The following is a 22,904-nucleotide window of genomic DNA, read 5'->3' as shown; positions in this document are numbered from 1 at the left end:
GCCCACTCATCTTTTATATGAGTAGAATTTTGGAAGGAACCTGAAGAGATGTTGACTTCCTTCTGTGTGTCCCCTAGTACCAAGAATAGAAGAGGTAGCGCTCAGGTATGGACAGCTGACATTGGTTGGCACACATATCTAATTGGCTGCAGTGCTAGACATGCTGAAGTAATAGTTATGGTTTATTGGATACCTACATCTGGTATGCACTTTTTAAAAATGCTTTATTATATTCATTATTTCTCTTTATCATTGTAACAACCCTGTGAGGTCTTCCTTATAAAAATAAAGAAAGGGAGACTAGGGAACCTAAGTAATTTACTCAGGATCACCCTACTACGTATCAAGTCAGGCTTCATACCCAGGTCTATCTGATTTCAGATCCCTAGATTTGAATTGCTGAAGTATGCAATTTTATTCTTAGCTGAGGCTGATCTTTGAGAATTAAGATGTATTTTATCAAAGTTAGGAGATATGTTTAATGAGATTGATTATAAATATATAGAAATGGATAGAGTTGATGATAACACATTAAGATGGATATAATATACTGATTTATAAATGTGATTGTGGCTGAAAAGGGTAGTCTAAGGAGGTTAATGTTAGTTAAAAGACAGCTAGGTGGCAGACTTGGCCCAGTGGTTAGGGCTTCCGTCTACCACATGGGAGGTCCGCGATTCAAACCCCGGGCCTCCTTGACCCATGTGGGACTGGCCCATGTGCAGCGCTGATGCTCGCAAGGAGTGCCATGCCACGAGGGGTGTCCCCCGCGTAGAGGAGCCCCACACACAAGGAGTGCGCCCCGCAAGGAGAGCCGTCCAGCACGAAAGAAAGTGCAGCCTGCCCAGGAATGGTGCCGCACACACGGAGAGCTGACACAACAAGATGACGCAACCAAAAGAAACAGAGAGTCCTGTGCCGCTGACAACAACAGAAGCGGACAAAGAAGATGCAGCAAATAGACACAGAGAATAGACAACTGGGGTGGGGTGGGAGGGGAGAGAAATAAATAAATAAATAAATCTTTAAAAAAAAAAAACAGCTAAAGGATAACCTAGGAACTGTATAACAGGGATTTCATCGGTAGATGAATATTGCAGTTAATAATACAAATACAAGAATGTTCCTTTATTACAAGGTGTTAAGAATATGGTGATATATGGGGAAAATATAACTAATATACCTTGTAGACTATAGTTAACAGTAATGTAATATTTTTGTAGCCAAGACAAAGAAGGTACTATATCAATGTTAAAGGTCAAAAAACAGAATATGGGATTTCATTTTATATGATGTGAATATGACCAAATCTTTTTTTTTCCGTTTTCATTATTACCTTGACTTGAGACCTTGGTCATGTCATTTAACCAATTTGTGCTCATTTATTCAACTTTGTAAACGCTGGAGAAAAAGATGAGTTTGGTTTTAGGATTAAATAAAAATAAATGTGGAACTGTGCCAGGATAGAATTTTTTTTGTGGGGTACAAGGGATTGAACCCTGGACCTCATATGTAGGAAGCCAGTGCTCAACCACTGAGCCATATCAGCTCCCCTGAGTTGGTTTTTTTCGTTTGTTTTGCTTGTTGTTTTGTTTTGTTTGTTTTGTTTTTAGGAGGCACTAAGAACTGAACCCTGGGCCTCCCATGTGGGAAGCAGGTGCTTAACAGCTTGAGCCACATCCTCTCCCCATGAGTCACATCTCCCCCAGGATTTTTTTTAAAGCAATGCTTCCATAATTTGTTAAGCTTCATTTTGTCTGTTATTTTATTTTTTGAAGTTGAAATAAAGTTCACCAATTTTGAAAAAAAATAGACAAAAATAGCAACTCCCAAATTCTGAAAATTGTGTTATTTTTGTGTTTTTTTCATGTTTTGTTTTTGTTTGTTTGAACCTTGCAAGAGGGGTGTTTTAGTTTATTAAGCTACTGAAAGCAATATACCAGAAATGGTTTGGCTTTTACAATTGGGGTTTATTGGCTTGCAAGCTTACAGTTCTGAAGCTGAGAAAAGTGTCCAAATTATCAGGCAATGCTCTCTCTCTGAAGATCAGCTGCAGGCAATCCTGGACTCCTTCATCATGTGGGAAGGCACGTGGCAGTGTCTGCTGGTCTCTGCCTTCTCCTCCAGGCTTCATTGCTTTCAGCTTCTGGCTGCTCCATCTATGACTTTCTCTCCCAGCTTCTGTAGTTTCCTCTCTGAGCTCCTATCTCTCTCTTTTTTTCTCTCTCTCCATCCTATTTATACAGAACTCTAGTAAGAGGATTAAGACCCACTCTGGGTTACAACTTACTGAAGTAATCTAATCAAAAGGTCCTACCTGCAATGAATTCATACCCACAGGAATGGATGAGCTCTAAGGACACGATCTTTTCTGGAGTCCATAATAGCATTAAACTATCACAAGGTGAAAGAAACTACCACATCTTTGTTGTTTTCTCCATCTTCTGCCAATCAGTTCCTACTCACATAGCAAGGTATCTCCTTTTGCTTGATGCCTTCAGCTGTTTCACCACTCCCTTACCAAGTAAAAATTATAGAATTGGTGCTCACAGTTTTTCATAGTTACTTCCACTTTAGCATTTTATTTTTCTTCTTTGTTGAATGAGTTGTGTGAGTTTATTGTTTTCATAATTTTTTAGTAACAGCTGTATTGAGATATAACTCATGTACCATCACAATTCACCCATTTGAAGTATGCAGTTCAGTGGCTTTTATTATTTTTTCAGAGTTGTGCAATCGTCACCACAAAATTAGAACATTTGTGATTCCAGAAAGAAACCTTGTATCCTATCAGTCCCTATTTCCCCCTAGCCTTCTTGCCATCTACCCGCCCTCTACCTAGAGCCCTAGGCAACCACAAATCTTTTTGTATCTATACATTTATCTATTCTGGAAATTTCATACACAGGGAAACATACAATATATGTTTGTTTTTTTTTAGTGACTGACTTCTTTTGCTTAGCTTGTTTTCATGGTTCATCCATGTTGTAGCATGCATCATTACTTCATTCCTTTTTATGGCCAAATACTATTCCATTGGATTGGATATGTCACATTTTGTTTATCCATTTATCTGTTGATGGACATTTAGGTTGTTTCCACTTTTTGACTATTATGAATAATGCTGCTACAAATATTTGTTTAGGAAGTGTTTTGTGTGTTATATGATCAGTTCTCTTGGTTATGTTCCTAGGAGTCAAATTGCTGGATACTAGATAACACTGTAATTTCTCTACATCCTCACCAATACTTGTTATTGTCTATCTTTTTGATGATGGCCATCCTAGCAAGTGTGAACTAGTATCTCATTGTGGCTTCGATTTGCATTGCCCTTATGGCTCCTCATTAAATTTTGATTCTTTTACTTAGAAATAGTCTTATCTTTCTTCTCATCTAAAACATCTACAGTATTTTCCACATATTAGCTCAAATAAATGTTTGAATTTATAACCCTATTTTTTTTGCCTTTTGTCTGTTATTTTTTGTATTTGAAATAAAGTTTGAATAAAAATAATTTCTATATATTAATTTATCACTTCTTTTTTTAAAAATTGTAATAAAGGGGAAGTGGTCCTGAAAGTTTTACCTCCCTTGAAAACGTCCTTTGCCCACTAGCATTTTAATCTTACCTTTACTCGCACATTTGTTTCTTACAGTTCCACAATCACACACATGTGCTCTGATTCTTGATCTTTCATTGCGAAGCCCTATATACCAAATTACTTGATTAATATTGATTAAATGAATGAATGGAGTTTGTTCATGTTCATTCCAGATTGTTGAGGTTGTCCCTGAGGACAGATGGGACAGGTTGGTATTCTCGTTAGCCCCAGATTTTTATTTATGCCATATTTGATTAATTTTATGAAATTGTTAGCTTCAATTCAAGAGAGTTCATCAAAACAGTTAGGTAATCTTCATGCTAAAGTATATGTAAAGATAAAGTATATGTAAAATATTTCAAAATGATAGTGAAAGAACCCATGCTTTTTAAAAAGGTTTTAGAGATATTAAAGCCTGTTTTAATGTTCAGATTTTAAAGGGAATTCATTCAGCTCTGGGATTGCATAAATAAGCATTGGCATTTATACTTCTTATATATGTGTGTGTGTGTATATATATATATATATATAGTGTACTAGGAAAATAGACTTGTTAACAACACTGATATAACATTATTTTTCTAACACTAATTTAGTCTTACCTAATACATAAGGCATTTCTCACTATATCGAGCAATTATTTATTAGCAAATCTTTATGTAACTAAAACAAAGAAACTTTTCTCTAGTTGAATTTATAATAAAAACAAATTTTTCCCAGTTAAAGTGGGGCACAGTAAAGATTGTTTTGGATAAATGCTGAAATTTGCTACAATGTGGATTGCAATGAGATGGATTTGTGTTTTTTAGTTATCCAAATATAGAGTTTATAATTTTGTTGCTTTAATGCTTTAAGAGAAGGGCAAGACTAGTTATTGTCATGAATCTTTCGCCTTGGATCCTTCATATTGGCCTCTTATAAAAATTTAAAACGTTATCCTATACTATAAATTGTGAGCCAGGGAAATTGGATGTCTTAGATTGCAAAGAAAAGCATGAAAGCTTTTCTGAAAACCATAACAAAGGAAGTGGCACCTATTGTATTAATATAAACTCCTATAATTGAAATATACTGATTCAAATATTATATTGATTCAAAGAACATGGCTTCAGTTCATAGCTTCTAAAACTACTTTTTTCATTTCTTTAAGAAATTAGTGTTAATAGAAATGGCATATTCCCTCTTTCTAAACATAATATTCATTAAAATTAGTTTTTTATTTCCACTTGCCACTGTAATTTATATTTCTAAATATTTGTATAATTTTAAGTAAATTCTAATCCTATGCAAATCTTATCAACTTAAATTCAATTCTGATCTTATTCTAGCACATAATTTTAGATATAGTACTGTGAGCAATGCATGTTCATTTAGACTTACACTGAATTATAAGATTTTGTGAAATGATAAATGTATACCTATCTAGTTTCTTGCCATTCTTGAATTTCATAATGATGAGGGTCAAAGTCTTCTTCAGTTCTTTCTTGTTCGTGGCCTTCACGATCATTGTTTTGATCATCATGATCGTCATCCTCATCATAACCTCGGAAAACTTGGGTCTTCAGTTGTATTGTTTGACCATTAGTGCTTCTTTGTTCACCATAATAAACAGCATGGATATGAGGAAAGCAGGCAAAAACATATGAATTTATTGGTTCTTTTAGCTTATTTTGGTCCACACGTATGTATGTTAAATGGTGGTAATATAGTGGGTCAATAGATGGACATATCACTGTAATATTAATATCTGAAAAATACAAATTAAAAATTAATCTTGCAGCATTGCTTCTATAATCCTGTATTGAATTTTATTAAAATGTTACATGGGATATACTTTTGCCACTTAAATACTTTTAAGTGGAATTAGGTTTAAATTTTTTTACATTAGTCAAATAATGAAAATGAAAATATAAATGAAGTTTATATTATCAAAATACATATGGCTTCAATGGCTTCTCTGATTATTTAAGTAAGAAATACTGAGTAGAAACAATCCTAAAAAGAAAAATGTTAAAATGACACATAATTTCACTACACGGGATATTCATATGCTTTATATACTCTACAGGATTCAAGGTGGGAAATTTTAATAGAAAAGACTAAAAACGTTATTACACACACTTCTCTGGAGACAATTTCCTGCCATGTTCCTAGCCAACTGCAAAGCAACTATTTCCAACAGTGTGTAAAGCATAGATTATTAAAGACTTTTTCTTTAAAAGGTCAAGAAATCATTTTTTCTTTTTAAAAATAAAATTTTACATACCTTCAATTTCATTATTTTCTATGTATAGGTGTTCCAGATTTCTTGGAATATAGAATGCTTGCTTCAGTTTGTTGTGTCCAACATTGAGCTGTATGAGGTTGGAAAGATTAAAAATATTATAAGGAATATCTTGAAGTTTGTTGTATGACAGTCTTAATGCATGAAGTTTTGGAAGTTCCTTGAAGTAATTTTCTGGTATAGAAGAAATTGAATTATTTTCTAAAGACAGATACATTAGTGAAGAAGGCAAACCAGGAGGCATTGATTCCAATCTATTATTGCATAGGTTGAGCTGCATTAAATTTTCCAGTTTGGAAAGGATTTTTTCTTTTAACATAGAATCATGAAGATGATTATAACAGAGATCAAGCATGGTCAAGTTTATTAACCCATCCATGGCATTTGTCTGCAGTCTGGAGATCTCATTGTAACCAAGAAGGAGTCTTTCCAAAGATTTAGGAAGAGGAAATGGAAATTCTTCTAAATGGTTATGCTCTAAGTGAAGTTGTAGTAGATTTGAAAACTTAGCAAACACACCATGATCAATCTTTGAAGATTTAATTTTGTTGTGGCTAAGATTGATTTCTCTAAGATAAGTTGCATTAATGAATGAACTTGCTGTTACAGCCTCAATATCATTGAACTGAAGGTAGAGTTGCTGAATATGCATTGGAATATTTGGGATAGTCTTGAGTTTGCGATTATCACAGTACATTGATGTTGGAAAGTTAGGTGGACAAAAGCATTCACTGGCACAGCTTAAAATGTGCTGATGAAAAGGAGCTCCATATTCTGTGTTTTGATGAAATTGTAATTCTGGTTGGTAGACATCGTCTGGCTCTTGATCATAGTCTTCATCCCATTGATAATCATACTGACAATATACTTTGACTCCAGAGAAGAAGAAAAGGACACATATTTGACTTAAAAAACTCATGTTCTTCATTTTCCTATTATAAGTAGAAAAAAGAATAAATATGGGAAAAGTGAATAAAATAGAATAATTTTTGTACAAATGGATAGTTATATAACATACATATAAACACATATATAGCATACATAATACTGTTCTTTATATCTATATTGAAATATGTACAGAATGCCCAGAAAGAATGGACAATGTGCAAATCAAAATTAGTGTTTTAATACCAAGGAATTGAATGAATTTTTTTTTAAAAAGTCACATATTGCTTTGAACCAGAGTCAAAAGTCTTGTGTTCTAGACTTTTTACTGCATAACCATCTTTTCAGAGAATTTGTTTATCTTGCTTAATAGACTTATCTCAACTGTAAAACTTATTGCTCTTCCCAGTATTTAATGCTGGCTAATCTTACCGACCATTTGGATTGCTTTAGGGTTGGTCAGTGTCTGTGAAGAAGCCCTATTTTTCAGTTAGAGAGTTTTTGCCAAGGAAAGTCTTAATATCAAACCAAAATCTGCCTCCCTATAACTTCTATTTCCTGATGCTTTTTCTGTACTTTGGAAGAACATGAAATACTCCCTTCTTTGTGTTAGCTTGAGACATTTCAAAATAGCTACCCTTTGTCCTCATAGTGTTTTTTGTCCAAGCCTAACTACCCCTTCAAATTTTCCTTATATGAAACAGTTTCCAGATTCCAATTATTTTGTCTCTGACTGTACTTGAATAACTACTTCAAATCCCAAGTACACACAATGGTTACATTCTACAGATTTTATATTTCTAATTGATTATTCTATACATTTTTCTAAATGCCTTCCTATGTTCTTTCTTTCCATTAGTATTTTGAGTTAATTACTAGGTATAGAAAGATTAAAAACACATAATCTCTATCCCTCAGGAGTTGATAAGGTCTGGTGGAGACACACAGTACAATCCAGGATGAAGGTGTCATAGGGAGTAGGACTAAAGTAGAAGAGTACTCAGCGCCAGAAAGACAGGGTATGCTTTACGAAGAATTGACATTTGGTTCATGTGAAACTTGAAGTTGAAGTGAATGGATTATACACTGGATGAGGAGCCTGAAAACCTCCATTTCAGTTTATATTACTTTAAATGGTCATGTCTCTTGACATATCTGCCTCTTGCCTTGTGAATAAAATGAGAATTACAATTGCTCACTTGCTTATCTCATGTGGGCGTTGTTGGAATCATATCAAATAGGCATGTAAAAGTACTTTGCAAATTGGCAAGTGTTATCCAGATGGAACTGACTGTATTATTTAGGAAAAAATGAATTTTTAAAGGCCTTTTTTTTCCCTCTACCCTTTTCATTGAGGGTTCCATGAGAGAATTAAGCCCTAATGCCCTAATGCATCATTATGTGTAATAACATATCTCCTATTTATCTAGAACGGTACTAGCTATTTTTCCTAATTGGGAGAACTGAGAAATCATTTTCTCTGGCAGAACTCCTTTTGAAATAGCCTGTCCTAAACCCCAATACTTCAGTTTCTTGTTTTGTTTTGTTTTGTTTTTTTGTCAGAAACTAACAATCTCTGGAATGTAGAGTCAGAAACATTTCTTCTCTTTTCCTTCAATGATAGCATACTCCAGTCTACCTCACTATTCCCTTCCATGTGCCCACATTACAGTAACTGCATCCCCTTCCTACTCTCAATTGGAGCATCCCACACTGCCACTATCTCCTATTTTTATAGTTTAATCCATGTCATAACTTCAACTGCAATAATTCTTCAATATCAGTGGGACCTAAATTATATTGATTCTACTGAGGTTTTTTTTTACTGTCCTTATAATTCATACCTTTCAAAATATTCAGTTCCCTTCTTATCTGACTGAGACTTCATAATTCATCACCATCATCACTCCTTTGCACAAGCCCTAAACTTTCTTGTCCTTTACTTCATCATACTCATCTGGGAAACTCCAACCCTGGTTAATCCAATTCTCCACCTACTCTCTGCCTGACTCATGCAGCTGAATGTGACCATAGAAAAACAGGACTATGCTGACTGGTCTCACTTTAAATTTAAACTTTAGAGTACATTTCCTTACTCCATTCCCTTTCCCTCTCTCCTAGACATCTATTTGATACCGTTTTTCTATGAAGTGTCCAACACTTCATTCCCCATTATTGTCAGGTGATTTCATTGTTTCCGTTTAAAAAACCAAAAAAATAGAATCAAAATAGAAACTATACAAGTCCCTAATACGACTATCCACACTTTTCATTTGATCTTATTTCCTATGCCTTCTCCAGTCTCATGGCTTTAAATGCTTTAGATCTAACTACTAATGTGTCTCAAATTTGTATTTCTTGGTTCAGTTCTTTTCCCTGAATATCTCATTTATTCAGCTGCCTACTTGATAATCTCCACTAGTATGTCTAATATTTTTCTCAAACGTACCACTACCAAAGCCAACCTTATAATATTTCCTCAGTCTTCCCCATCTCAATAAATGATAACCTCATCTTTCCTATTGCTCATACCAAAAACCTTAAGAGTAATCCTTGATATTTCTTTTTTTGATACTCCACATCCAATATGCCAGCAAATCCTACTGGCTCCACCTTCCAAATGTATCCACTATCAATCTGGTCCAAAGCTGTTATCTTCTCTCAACTGTTACCACTGAATAAAAAGAATAAAAGCCAAGGTCCTTATATTGACCTTCTGGGTCCCACACATGTGTGTGTCTGTGTGTGTGTTTGTGTATGTATGTGTGTCCCCTTTATCTCTCTGAACATTTCCTGGTCATTTTCCCCTTGGCGATTATCCTCCAGTTCCACATGTCTTCTCTTTCCTGCTAAAACAGAAATCACCAGGCATGTTTCCTCCTTAGGGTCTTAACACTTTTTTTTTCCTTGCCTGGATCACTTATTTTTTCATTTCCTTTAGGTCTTTGTTCTGATGTTACCTTCTCAATGGGGCCTTCCCTGTGATCACCCTATTTATTATTGTAAACCTCCTCCCCATTACCGTGCCCTTTCATCTTTCCCTTTTTATTTTCCTTATATCACTTATTACCACTACCATATATTTTACTTATATATTTATTATTCTCTCTACCTCCACTGCCCACTATTTGAGAAGAAATTAATGTGTTTTATTTGTCTTTAACAGTTCCTAACACACAGTAGGTACACAGAAGAATTTGTTACATGAATGAATGAATGAAATACTCAATTAATTCACCTGTCACTTTTCTTCTCTAATAAGATTGTAAAAATATGACCCCACTGGCTTTGTGTTTTTCTGTTTAAAAGAGTTAGTGTCAGGAAGTGGACTTGGCCCAGTGGTTAGGGCGTCCGTCTACCACATGGAAGGTCCGCAGTTCAAACCCCGGGCCTCCTTGACCCGTGTGGAGCTGGCCCATGCACAGTGTTGATGGGCGCAAGGAGTGCCATGCCACGCAGGGGTGTCCCCTGCGTAGGGGAGCCCCGTGCACAAGAAGTGCGCCCCGTAAGGAGAGCCACCCAGCGTGAAAGAAAGTGCAGCCTGCCCAGGAATGGCGCCGCATACACGGGGAGCTGTCGCAGCAAGATGACGCAACAAAAAGAAACACAGATTCTTGTGCCGCTGACAACAACAGAAGCGTTCAAAAGAACACACAGCAAATGGACACAGAGAACAGACAACCGGGGCGGGGAGGGGGGGGAGGGGAGAGAAATAAAATAAATAAATAAATAAATAAATAAATAAATAAATAAATAAATAAATAAAGTTAGTGTCATCCCCAAATTGAGATTTTTTTCTCCCAAATTTTATAAATAAACACAATCCTAATGCCAAAAAAGGTTTAAAAACTACTCAGATAAATTTTGTAAAACTATACTCTGTTCTTCTCTATTCAAATATTTATTCTAATTTATTTCCTATATTTAATATTATCCCTTCCTACAAGAAAATGTCAAAATAGTAATCATTTGATCTTAACAGTTTGTGATTTTGAAACTCATAAAGTTTTCTTTTGTGATTCTAAATATATTACATCCACTCTTCCTACTTTTCCATCGGATTCATCAGGGAGATAACATTTGAATTAGACCTTGAGGAAATATTAGGATTCTGATAGAAGAAGATAGGGAATAAGATTTTCCAGATAAAAGAGGAATACAAATCTTGAATTTGTACTTTGAGAATGAACAACTAATTTTAATTAATATATTTGAGTTGTATACTTCTGTCATCTTTAGCACCTACACAATTTGTAGCCCTGATCTTCATACTGCAGTATACATGTGTGAAATAAGAGAAAGTCTTGGGAGGAGGTGGTGTGAAGGAGTTATGGTTCCATCCCAAAGGACAATATTCAGAGCAGAGCCTGAACTTCTCTAGGTCATAAGGGTGCTGGGTGACCCAGACAGTGGGGCTTGGGAAGCTTCCAATGGGTCTCATTGGGAACACTCTTTCACCTGGTATAGTTGTTGACCTGTAACTAGATAATGTATAAGAATGTTCTTAGTATAACACTTAACACGTATTATTGTTTACTTATTTTTAGTTTGATTGAGTCACTTTAGTTAACAGATTTTTTTTTAGTTATTTCTAGGAGTGGGGTTCTGTGCTTATCTTGGTGAGGTATACAGAACTGAAGAAGATGTGAAGACATATTCTCCTCTTTAAAGAGCACATAGTTTAGTGGAGGAGAGAGACCCACCAGAACAAGCTGTAGCATAAGGCAGAGGGTAATATTGTGTGTAACAATGTTATGGGAGCCCAGTGGCTTAACCATGCTTGGGAGAGACAAGGAAGTCTTTGGTAAATATTACTTGAACCAGACTTTTGGAGATTAGCAGGAATGGATATAGAACATTCTATACATTTTACTCATCAGTTGATATTTTACATATTAATTTTATAGTATTTTATTTTAATAGTTATGGCATATTAACTTTTTAAAGTACCTGTCATATTTCATTTTAGTATCATTACAGCCATTAGAATTGAGGTTCTATAAGGACAGGCAGATTCCCAAGGTTGGCTGAGTTCACAGAAAGATGAAAGTGGAATCAGAGAGGCAAAGAAGTATAGCTACATTGTGTTCAGGCAACCTATGAGTCTGAGAAGCTGGTTATCACAGTTAAACTTTGAAAAGAGCATTGCTCATGAAAACTCAATCTGAATTGTATGATTTTGTTAAGAACATTAGCATTCACCAATTAATAACCTTACATTTGAGAATTAGAGTTATGATAACGTTGTCCATACTTTGAGGATAACAGTTTTAGAAAAAGGAGGAGGCATGGGTGGTATTTGTGATATTGCACTTAATTACATAACTTTGACTTAGAATCAAGATTTCATCATTGGGGTCTCTCTAAAAGTAAAGGGATTCTTAATGCTGTCTGTTTTTGGTCTTGTTGGGGACCTAAGAAAGGCTTTCCCTGAATAACAAGTTCTGTTCTATATCTGAACTCATCATAAACATCATCCCTTGAGGTTCTTAACCTCTGCAGCTCAACCCTCCCATTCCATTTTGATTAAGTGCAGTTTTCTGATCTAAATAAAATCTATCCCTTTTCCATCCAAATGCACATTATTCTTTATTCCCCTTCTCCCTGCTCTTCACCCCTAGTGACTTTCCCTGTTATAATTATATCTTATTTCTCTTTATCCACGTTTTTCATTCAGCTAAGTCTATTTTTTTTGTCACTTTTACCTTGGATATTCTACAATGTTTGCCTTGTTCCTTGTAGAATAACTCACAGCAAAAGAGTATATCTCATTGTCAGTTAGACCTCTAATTTTTGACAGAATCTAGTACATACAATTCATGGTGTGTATTTACTCAATAATTTGTTGAATGAATGATTGAATTAATAAGTTATAAATTACATCTTGCTAGCAATGCTCGTTTCTACTAATGCCGATTATTTCTAGGCATTTATTTCACCATTGTGTTTTTTTTGGCTGGACATAATCATAGAGAAGTTTCCTATTCTCTTTTCTATTTAATCTTTCTCTGATAAAATGCATTCACTTTCCTATTATATTGTCTAATAGAAAAATAAGAGATGTAAAAAAGAAAATTAAAATGTGTTAGCAGTTTTTTAAAAAAAATTACCCATTAATATGCATTTTTTTATATTATAACTGTAAAAGTGTCTATGTTAGAAAATTTCTCTTACTTGGGGAAAAGATAAGCTTTTGTAAAGATAAGCTCTAATTCAAATTTTAATAAAATGAGGTGGAATTTAATTTTTCTGGAAATTAAAAGTAATTGGAAAACTTTGTGGCACTTTATTATTTTAAAGACATTGTTGTCTTATTGGTATGTCATATAAACTAGCATATAAGAAACTAAGTATTAGTATATGATTCAGAATTTTTTCCAAAGCAGTTTTAAATTTAACTCTATAAAATTAAAGTAGTATACATCATTATTGTACCCAAGGCCCAAGGAAGTAAGACTCTTTTTGCTATTAAAAACATGAATGTCTCAATTAATTAATTGAACCCCAAGTAACTAGATTCTTTAATAGACCAGATTGAGCAATCATATCTTTCCTTTGAAAAAGAGGCAAATGAAAACAACATGCTAATATCAGAGATTTAGTCAATAGAGAAATTCGAGACAATTTTGAGAGAAATTTACTGTACAAATGCCCATCCTCTATACAACAAGAGTCACTAACATGCATGTATTGACTGCAAGGCTTTGCCAATTTTAGTCATTTAAAAATGAGAGAGAGATTCCATTAATCTTTCCTTTCCTTCTTGAAACAACGATTGTGTATTGGGTAAATCTAAAATAAGAAAATTAAATTCATTATACTACTCCTTTCCCTAAACAATTTGACTAATAAATAATGTAGCTTTATCAGATTTTGCTTTTAAAAAATTGTTCTTTTATGATAGCTGCAATCTATTTTAATGTTAAACAAATTGAACATACTTTTTTATTTTTAACGTTAGGAATACTTTTTTTAAAAAAAAATTGAAAATTATTTTATCATACCTGTTAAATTTGCTTTAGTTTTCAGGGGTTGATGAATTGCATATCCTTTAAATGAATCAGAAATTCCTAAATTCTTTAACTGTCTCTCTTAAAAATCCGCAGTAACTGTGTATCCAGAGAGGGTTGTCCCTTGAATTACTGTAGCAATTTAAGCAAATATAATCTGCTTGAAAAACACTTGGGGTTGAATTTAAATTATGCATTTCTTTTCATTACACAAAACTTTGTGGATTTAAATTGAGATGTTTGTATTCTTGGTCAGGTTGATGTGACTTCTTTCTTTCCCCCCTTAATTTTGGTTTGAGCTATGGCAAGAATTTCCCCCAATATGAAAGGCAAACAGAGCTAAATGAAACCTGATGCACTGATTACTGTTTTTATTCTCATGCCAAAGAAATCTTCAAATTAAGGTCCACTCTAACATGGAACTCAGTGTCTTAGCAATTTAAGGTGGAACTCAAAGTTGTTTTGAATCCCTTGGTTGTCCGACATCATGTATTCATGCTGATACAAAGAAACAGTATTAGAATTATATAGCATTACACATTTAGTTTATTTTTTAATTTCTTTTATGGTGAGAAAATTTATATTTAGAATTAGCCAGTTGGGCTCAGTTTAGATGAGTTGTTGGCGATATCCCACGCATCATAGTCAGAAACCAGTCGAACATATGCCTTCTTCTCTCCATCACGCCTGATCAGGGTGTTGACCTAGGCCACGTCAGTGATAGAGCTTTTTCACAGACTCTTTGAGCTGGAGCTTGTTGCCTTGACGTCCACAATGAACACAAATGTGGTGTTGTCTCAGATCGTCTTCGTGGCTGACTCAGTGGTCAGGCGGAACTTGATGATGGCATAGTGGTCAAGCTTGTTTCTCCTTTCCGAGGATATTTGGGCTGTCTCCTGAGACTTTGGAAGGTGTCTTTGATATTATTCTTCCTTTGGACTGCCAGAAGGTGGGTAACATGCAGATATTTTTTGTGTGGCTGCGAATGCCTTTTACCACTGCCTTCTTGGCCTGCAAAGCCTTTGCTTTGGCTTCAGTTTTGGGAGACACAGGGGCTTCCTTCTTCACTTTCGACACTATCTTTGTGAAAGAGCCATTTGGTTTATTTTTCAAATGAAATAGATGTAATTAGTTACACTGATTGAATGTGTAACTTTTCTATATGAAGACTTATGCCTACCTTCTTTTCTAACTGCTGTCCCTGTTCTCACATTGCTCACAAATATATCCACTAGAATGGCTCCTAATAACCTCTGAAAAAAAAATGTATTGTATGAAATTCAGTGCCTTGAATTCAGAAGTTAACTCTCTGATTTGCCTGTTTTAATAGTACATAGAATAATTTTATAATATTGAATAAGAAGAATTAGAAACTTCTGTTGGCCAATAATTGCCTTTATTTTGCAGATACAGAAAATTTCTTCATTTCACTAAGCTATCTGTCCTGCAGATTAATAGTTAACTACATAAATGCTAAATTTTTATACTAATGTTTACATATTTTAACAGAGTTAACTTGTGTGTCTTGACAGTGAACTTTGAGTTCATTCTTTGGAGGGATCTTTCAAGGTTGTGCAAATTAATAAGGTAAAGTGATCTTGGAGTTCATTTTTTTGTTTCCTCAACTTAATATTTTCCACTAAGTTTTTACAAAGAGATCACAAGATTTATATTGTTATATTTCAGATTTTCAAAGGTATATAGAGAGTGTTTCAAGTGACAGTATTGTAAAAATCTAGTCTATTTGAGAATTGGTCTGTAAAACGTGAAAGACAGAAAACAGAACAAAACCCCACAAACGTGGCAAACCACACTTGAGCCAAGATTTCATCTTGTTACTGATCATTTCCATATGTTTCCTCTTAGCATCTTTGTTTTTACACCTCAGGCTTCCACACCAAGGAAAAGAGAACAAATCCTTATATTTATTCCAAAATGTATTTTTACATGCTCTCACAGTTCTTCTGGAAGATTAATTTGAAATAAAAATTTTTTTATATAATTCCCCTTTTAACACTGTGATTTGAACTGTGAAACGATAGTGGTTATTGTTCATGTTCCCAACAAAGGTGAAAAAAATATATAGTAGCTAGAGCACACAGAATCAAAAATGTCTGGAAACTTTAAACAGGGTTAACAGTATCTAGAAGGTTTACATTGGCAGAGATTCAGGATGGGGAGAGGTGGTGGGTAGAGTCAGGTCTTAAAGGAAAAATAGGAACTATGATGATAGTTTGTGATAATTCATTGTTTTAGTTAGGTAATTATAAATGTAGCAATTTATGAAATAAGTCAGTTGAATTGGCTAATATTCTTATTTATAGAATACTCTATGATTATAGTTTGATTTCTGTAGATACAGTATCTTAAAGTTGAATAACACAGTTCTGACTAGGAAAGGTCCTAGCAAAACCTTAAGGGAATAAGCATATTGATTTTATTCATTCAGCTAATATTTATTGAGCACCTACTTTGTGCAAAGCAGTTTTAGGTGCTGGGGTTTCAGCAGTGGAAGTCCCTATTATCATGGAGCTTACATTCTAACTGAAGAAAACAAACATTTATCAAGTAATTATGAGTATATAGAGAAAAATAAAGGAATAAAAATGGGGCATGGTGATATGGATTAACAGTTCTGACACTGCTATACATATATACTGGAATAAAACAAGTAAATGGATGGTAGGAGCTAGGTTTCTCCTTTTTGCAGTGAGAATTTACAGATAAGCAAGAAGAAGCCAGTATGATCATATGGTAATGGATTAGAGTTGGAGACATTATTATGAACTCATTCTGCTTAATATAGATGCAGATGATTACATATAGAAATACTTATAAACGTGTATATGTACATAGGTTAGTAGATACACATATTTCCTTGATTTGTTAACTGAGAGGACCTAGTAGCAACAATACCCTGGTAGCACCAGCGTACCCAGTACCTGGATCTCAGGTCCTAGTACTATTCTCCATTAAAAGGAACCAGGGCTCCTTGGAGAAAGAGCTGATTCTAAGACTGGGGCAGAAAATATACAAGATGAGCTTGGAGAATCTAGTAGTGCCAAAAAAATAAAGAAGGGTTGGGGGTGGGGGAGAGGTGGAATACTATTTTTAGATAATTTAGCAAAGACCTGAATAGAGAACAAGCAAAGTTGGTATCAGAAGGGTATAAGACCAGTGTGATTGGAGCAGAGTGCTCTAGGAGAGTAGTGGAAGATATACTTGGCTGTGAAGGCCAAGATCAAGACAAACATATATTTCTGACATGTTTGAAAGTATCAGCCTCCCAGCATTCCAAATCACAATTATGTTTGCTAGGCAAATATAACATTTGACTATAGAAATACTTCTCTCAGAAGGACAGTTTAGGACGTTTAACAGAAGTAAAAAAAAAAAAAAATGAAATGTCTATGTTCCTCTCGAACTGTGAGGAGCATACATTACTGAACTCATGTTTGGCCCTCACTAGCTTTCTTTTCCCACACTGTTCACCTTTTCAGTAAATGGTGCTATGACACCATCCCCACCAACTCGAATGTGAAAACCAGGAGCTTTGTAATCCTCTAAATCAGTGCTTCCCAAAGTATACTTTGGGAAGTATATAATAGGTCCATCAGCATCAGAATTATCAGGGGTATATGATAAAAATTAAGATTCCAGGATCATTACCCCCTAAACTTAAAAAATCAAAAATTTGGGGGGGGGGGGCAGGAATTTACTTATTAAAAAATATTTTTCTTATTAGAGAAGTTTGAGATTGAAGGAGAAAATCATGCAGAAAATACAGAGTCTTCAAATACCATACCCATGTACAGGCAGTTTTCCTATTATTAACACTTTGCATTAGTGGGGTGCCTTTGTTACAACTGATGAAAGAACAGTTTCATAATTGTACTATTAACTGTAGTGCATAGTTTACATTAGGGTTCACTGATTGTGACTTCTTTTTCAGATTGTTCTGGACTAATGTATAGAAACACTACTGATATTTGCATGTTGATTTGCATACCTCCACTTTGCTGATTTTATTTATTATCTCTAGTGTGTTTATTTTGGATATTTCAGGATTTTCTTTACATGAGATCATCTTATCTGCAAATAGGACAAGTTTTACTTCTTCCTTTCCAATTTGGATGACTTTCATTTCTTTCTTTGACTAATTCATCTGCCTAGCACTTACAGTACAGTGTTGAATAACCATGGTGACAGTAGATTTCCTTGTCTTGTTCCTGAACTTAAATGGGAAAGCTTGCAGTCTTTCACTATTGAGTATGATGTTAGCTGTGGGTTTGGCATATATGTCCTATATCATATTGAGGAAGTTTCCTTCTATTCCTAATTTTCTAATTTTTTGGTATTTAAAGGGGTGCTGGGTTTTGTTAAATGCCTCCTTTGTGTCAGTTGCGACAATCATGTGGCATTAATTCCTTCTATTAATGTGTTGTATTACATTAATTGATTCTCTTATATGAAATCACCTTGTAAGCCTGGGATAAGTCCCACTTGATCAAGGTGTGTAATTATTTTAATATGCTGTTGGGTTCAGTTTGCTAGTATTTTGTTGAGGATTTTTGCATCTACTTCATAAGAGTTATTGGTCTCTAATTTTCTTTTGTATGGATTTGATATTAGAGTGATGTCGGCAGTATAGAATGATATAAGGAATTTTCCTATCTCTTCAATTTTTAGAAGAGTTGGGGAAGGATTGGTGTTTATTCTTCTTGGAGTGTTTGGTAAGAGTCCCCTCTGAAGCCATCTAGATTACAGATTCAATCTCTTTACTTATTGTCTTCTTTTTTTTTTTTTTTTTTTACCCCCCCCCCCCCGTGGCTTTTTGTATGCTGCTGTGTCCATTCGCTGTATGTTCTTCTGTGTTTGTATTTATTTATTTTTATTTCCCCTCCCCCCTTGCAGCTTGCTTGGTTTCTGCTCTCTGTGTCCATTCACTGTGCACTCTTCTGGGTTTTTTTTTTGCTTCTCTCCCTTTTTTGTTGCGTCACCTTGCTGAGTTGGCACTCCGCCGTGTTTGCAGACCAGGCGGCTCTCCGCAGTGTGTGGGTGAGCCTGCTTTCACAAGGAGGCCCCAGGACACAAACCCAGGGCCTCCCATATGGTAGACGGGAGTCCAACTGATTGAGCCACAGCTGCTGTCTTTTGAGATCTTTTTATTGAGTCAGTGTACGCAAATTCTAGGAATTTGTCTATTTTCTCTAGTATCCAATTTGTTGATGGATAGTTGTTCATAGTATCTGTGGCACTTTGATATTATTTATGAATTCTAAAAATAACATTTTTGGGGAAGCAGATGTGGGTCGAGTGATTGGGCTTCTGTCTACCATATGGGAGGTCCAGGGTTTGATTCCTGGGACCTTCTGGTGAAGGCAAGCTGGCCCACGTGGTAAACTACCCAAGCAGAGAGCTGGTCCATGTGAAGTGCTGGCCTGCACAGGAGTGCTGGTCCATGCAGAGAGCTGGTGCAGCAAGATGGCACAACTAAAAGGTATGCAAAAGAGAGACAATAAGAGATGCAGCAGACCAGGAAGCTGAAGTGGCAAAGAGATTGAGTGCCTCTCTCCCACTCCAGAAGGTCCCAGTGCTGCCTAAAAAGAAGACACAGAAGAACACAAAATAAATGGACATAGCAGACAACAGGGGGCAGGGGGAGAAATCTTAAAAGAAAGATATTGGATTATGTTTGTAAACTGGTCTGTTCCTTTGGGTATATTATATTGTATTAGATTCAGAAGAGTCCCTTTTACTTTATTAAATTAAGATTAGGGCTTTGATTCAGCCACATCAGTAGGATGTTGAGTTCTTGCCCCCTTGGTGGGTGAACACTCACAGAGAAAACAACATGGGAGAGGACAGAGTTTCAGTTTTTGATGCTGGAGCCCTGGGGAGACAGCCAAGCCATTCACCTGATAGCTTACAGCTGGCCTTGTGGAGAAAGCAGAGCAGCTGAGCCCAGAAAGGAATGAGCCCTAGAGAGATGAGCCTTATGCCCACCTACAGCCGAGATCGGAAGAAGTTGGGACCACATAGCCTTAAGAGGGAAGAAGGCAGGCTGCACCTTCACAGACATTGTCTGCCATCTTGCTTCAACACAGGGTAAATGACTTTGGGTGAGGAGTATCCTCTTATGGTACCTTGGGTTGGACTCTTTTTAGGGCCTGTGACTGTAAGCTTCTACCCCAAATAAATACCCTTTATCAAAGCCAGCAGATTTCTGATACTTTGCATCAGCATCCTTTGGCTGACTTAATAAAGTATCCTCTTTTCTTTTTTTTTTTTTAAAGATTTATTTATTTATTTAATTCCCCTCCTCCCCCGGTTGTCTGTTCTCTGTGTCTGTTTGCTGGGTCTTGTTTCTTTGTCCGCTTCTGTTGTCATCAGTGGCACGGGAAGCGTGGGCGGCACCATTCCTGGGCAGGCTGCACTTTCTTTCGTGCTGGGCGGCTCTCCTTACCGGGCGCACTCCTTGCGTGTGGGGCTCCCCTACATGGGGGACACCCCCGCGTGGCAGGGCACTCTTTGCGCACATCAGCACTGCACATGGGCCAGCTCCACACAGGTCAAGGAGGCCCGGGGTTTGAACCACGGACCTCCCATGTGGTAGACGGACGCCCTAACCACTGGCCAAGTCCGTTTCCCTAAAGTATCCTCTTGTAATCCATTTTAATTCTGTGGAATCAGTGGTGAAAGTTTGAAGCTGCATGGACCCCAGAAAATCCTATTCTTAGACCGAACCCATTCCTGTGCTTATGAATCAATGGTAGTTGGGACTTTTTGATTAGATTCAGTTAAGGGATCTTCCTTTTTGTATTGGAGAAAAGCCACAGTCAGAGCAGTCTGAAGCTGAAAGCACTGAGGCCAGGAGGTGAGGGAGAAACTATCAGACCCTGCCATGTGCCAGATTACTTTGGTAGCTTTTAGTAAACTAAAACATGCCCCCACTTTCATTTCTGATTTTAGTTTTTAAATTTTCATTCTAGCTAATGGTTGTTCTCCTCCAAGAACCAACTTTATTTTCGTTGATTCTCTCTATTCATTTTTTATCCTTATTTCATTTATCTTTGTTCTAATCTTTGTTATTTCCTCTTTCTCCTCACTTTCAGTTTAGTTTGTTCTTCCTTTTCTAGATCTTTTAGTTTTTAGGTGTCTGATTTGAGATCTTTTATAATATAAGCATTTAGAGTATAAATTATCCTCTCACCACTGCCTTTACTTCATCCCATAAATTTTAGTATGTTGAATTTTCATTTTCATTTGCCATTTCTTCTTTGACCCATTGCTTATTTGTGTGTGTTGTTTAATTTCCACATATTTGTGAGTTTTGCGGTTCTTTCTCTATTACTGATAAACTAACTTCATTCACATTCTAATCATAGAAGATGCATTATATGATGTCAGTATTTTTAAATTTTTGAAACTTGTTTTGTGACAACACATAGTCTATCCTGGAAAATGATTCATTTGCACTAGTAGAGAATATGTTTCTGCTGTTGATATGATGAGGTCTTCTCTATATGCTGGTTAGGTAGAAGGGGTATAGAGTATTGTTCTAGTCTACTATTTGCTTTTTTTTCCTTCTGTCTAGACGCTAGATGCTTTATCCAGTTTTGAAAGAATTGTATTGAAGTCTCCTACTATTAATGTAGAACTGTCTGTTTCTCTCTTCAAATATGTCAATATTTGCTTCATCTGTTTTGGGACTCTGCCATTAAGTACGCATATTTTTGTTAATAGATTTTATTAGATTAGTTAAATTATTTTTATGGATGGACATTTTATTTATTGTATTTTTTAATTAAAGAAGTTGTAGATTTACATAATTTTTAAAAATACAGTACTTTCATATGCCCCACTATGGTTGACACTTTGCATTGGTGTGGCTTTGTTTTAATTGATGAAAGAATATTAAAATATTACTGTTAACTATAGTCCATAGTTATATTAGGTATATTTTCCCCATTTACCACCTGTTTCAGTTTGCTAGGCTGCCAGAATACAAAATACCAGAAATAGGTGGGCTTTTACAATGGTGATTTATTAACTCATGATCTTACGGTTTTGAGGCTGTGAAAATATCCAAATCAAGGCTTCATCAGGTGATGCTTTTCTCCCAGAACATTGGATTCCTCTCTCACATGGCAGCATCTGCTGGTCTCTCGCTTTTCTTCTGGGTTTTGTTGCCCTCGGCTTCTTTCTTGCTCTGGCTTTCTTTCTCAGCGTCTGTGGCATTTCTCTGTGTCCTCTCTATATTTATCCCATTTACAAAGGATGCCCTACGGAATTAATCTAATCAAAAGGCCTTTAACTGAAGTAACCTAACATAAAGGTCCCAATGATAATAGGTTCACACCCATAGCAATGGATTAGCTCTAAGGGCATGATTTTTCTGGGGTCCATAAAAGCCTCAAACTACCACACCACCCTATTTTTTTTTTTTTTTCATTTTAAAAACAATTTATTGAAGTATATCATTCATACATGAAATACATAAAATATAGTAAAAGTACATAACATCATACAGGGCCCCCACTCATCATCCCACCACAAATGCCTTGCACTGTTGTGAAACATTTATTACAGTTTATAAAAGAACTTCATCAAAGTGTTATTACTAACAATAGTCCAAATTCACCAAATGTAAGATACAGGTATTCTCATTTAATTCACTGATAAGGAGTGCAAGTTTGGATGAAAAAACATGATCCAGGAACTAAAATCTGCAAGGAAGGGCTGAAGGTGACAGCACACCTAGAGGGAAGGCCAGAAGTTTTTAACTCCGCACCTTTTATTTTTATTTTTTTGTCTTTATTTATTTTTTAATATTACATTAAAAAAAATGAGGTCCCATATACCCCCCACCCACCTCACCCCACTCCTCCCCCCCCATTATTAACACCTTATAATAATGACATATATTTGTTATAGTTCATGAAAGAACATTCTTATATTTGTACTGTTAACCACAGTTATCATCCACCACAGGGTTCAAAATGTTATATTGTCCTATGTTTTATCCTCTAACTTTCCTTCTAGTCACATATATGACCCAACACTTCCCCTTTCAACCACATTCATACACATAATACAATACTATTAATTAAACTAACAATA

The 22,904-nt window shown here is 35.5% G+C and overlaps 2 protein-coding genes across 3 annotated transcripts in view; one reads left to right on the top strand and one right to left on the bottom strand.

The window, feature by feature from the left end:
- Nucleotides 1-22,904, top strand: part of CENPP (centromere protein P) — a 431,610-nt gene that overhangs the window by 163,530 nt on the left and 245,176 nt on the right. The window lies entirely within an intron of this gene.
- On the bottom strand, nucleotides 1,950-14,100 carry OMD (osteomodulin). The gene is made up of 3 exons (XM_012522829.4): nucleotides 13,776-14,100; nucleotides 5,869-6,818; nucleotides 1,950-5,349 (listed from the first exon to the last, which is right to left on the bottom strand). Exons 2-3 carry the CDS (start codon nucleotides 6,812-6,814, stop codon nucleotides 5,021-5,023), a joined length of 1,275 nt encoding a protein of 424 aa, XP_012378283.1. The 5' UTR covers nucleotides 6,815-6,818; nucleotides 13,776-14,100; the 3' UTR covers nucleotides 1,950-5,020.

This window comes from Dasypus novemcinctus, chromosome 8 (assembly GCF_030445035.2).
Source record: "Dasypus novemcinctus isolate mDasNov1 chromosome 8, mDasNov1.1.hap2, whole genome shotgun sequence".
NCBI lineage: Eukaryota > Metazoa > Chordata > Mammalia > Cingulata > Dasypodidae > Dasypus > Dasypus novemcinctus.
The sequence above is the reverse complement of the archived record's forward strand: the minus strand, read 5'-3'. Positions and strand labels throughout refer to the sequence as shown.

Coding starts and splice junctions, on each gene's coding strand:
- OMD (XM_012522829.4), bottom strand. CDS start 6,814: ATGAAGAACATGAGTTTTTTAAGTCAAATATGTGTCCTTTTCTTCTTC. Junction 5,350..5,868: donor AGAAAATAATGAAATTGAAG/GTATGTAAAATT, acceptor TGTATTTTTCAG/ATATTAATATTACAGTGATA.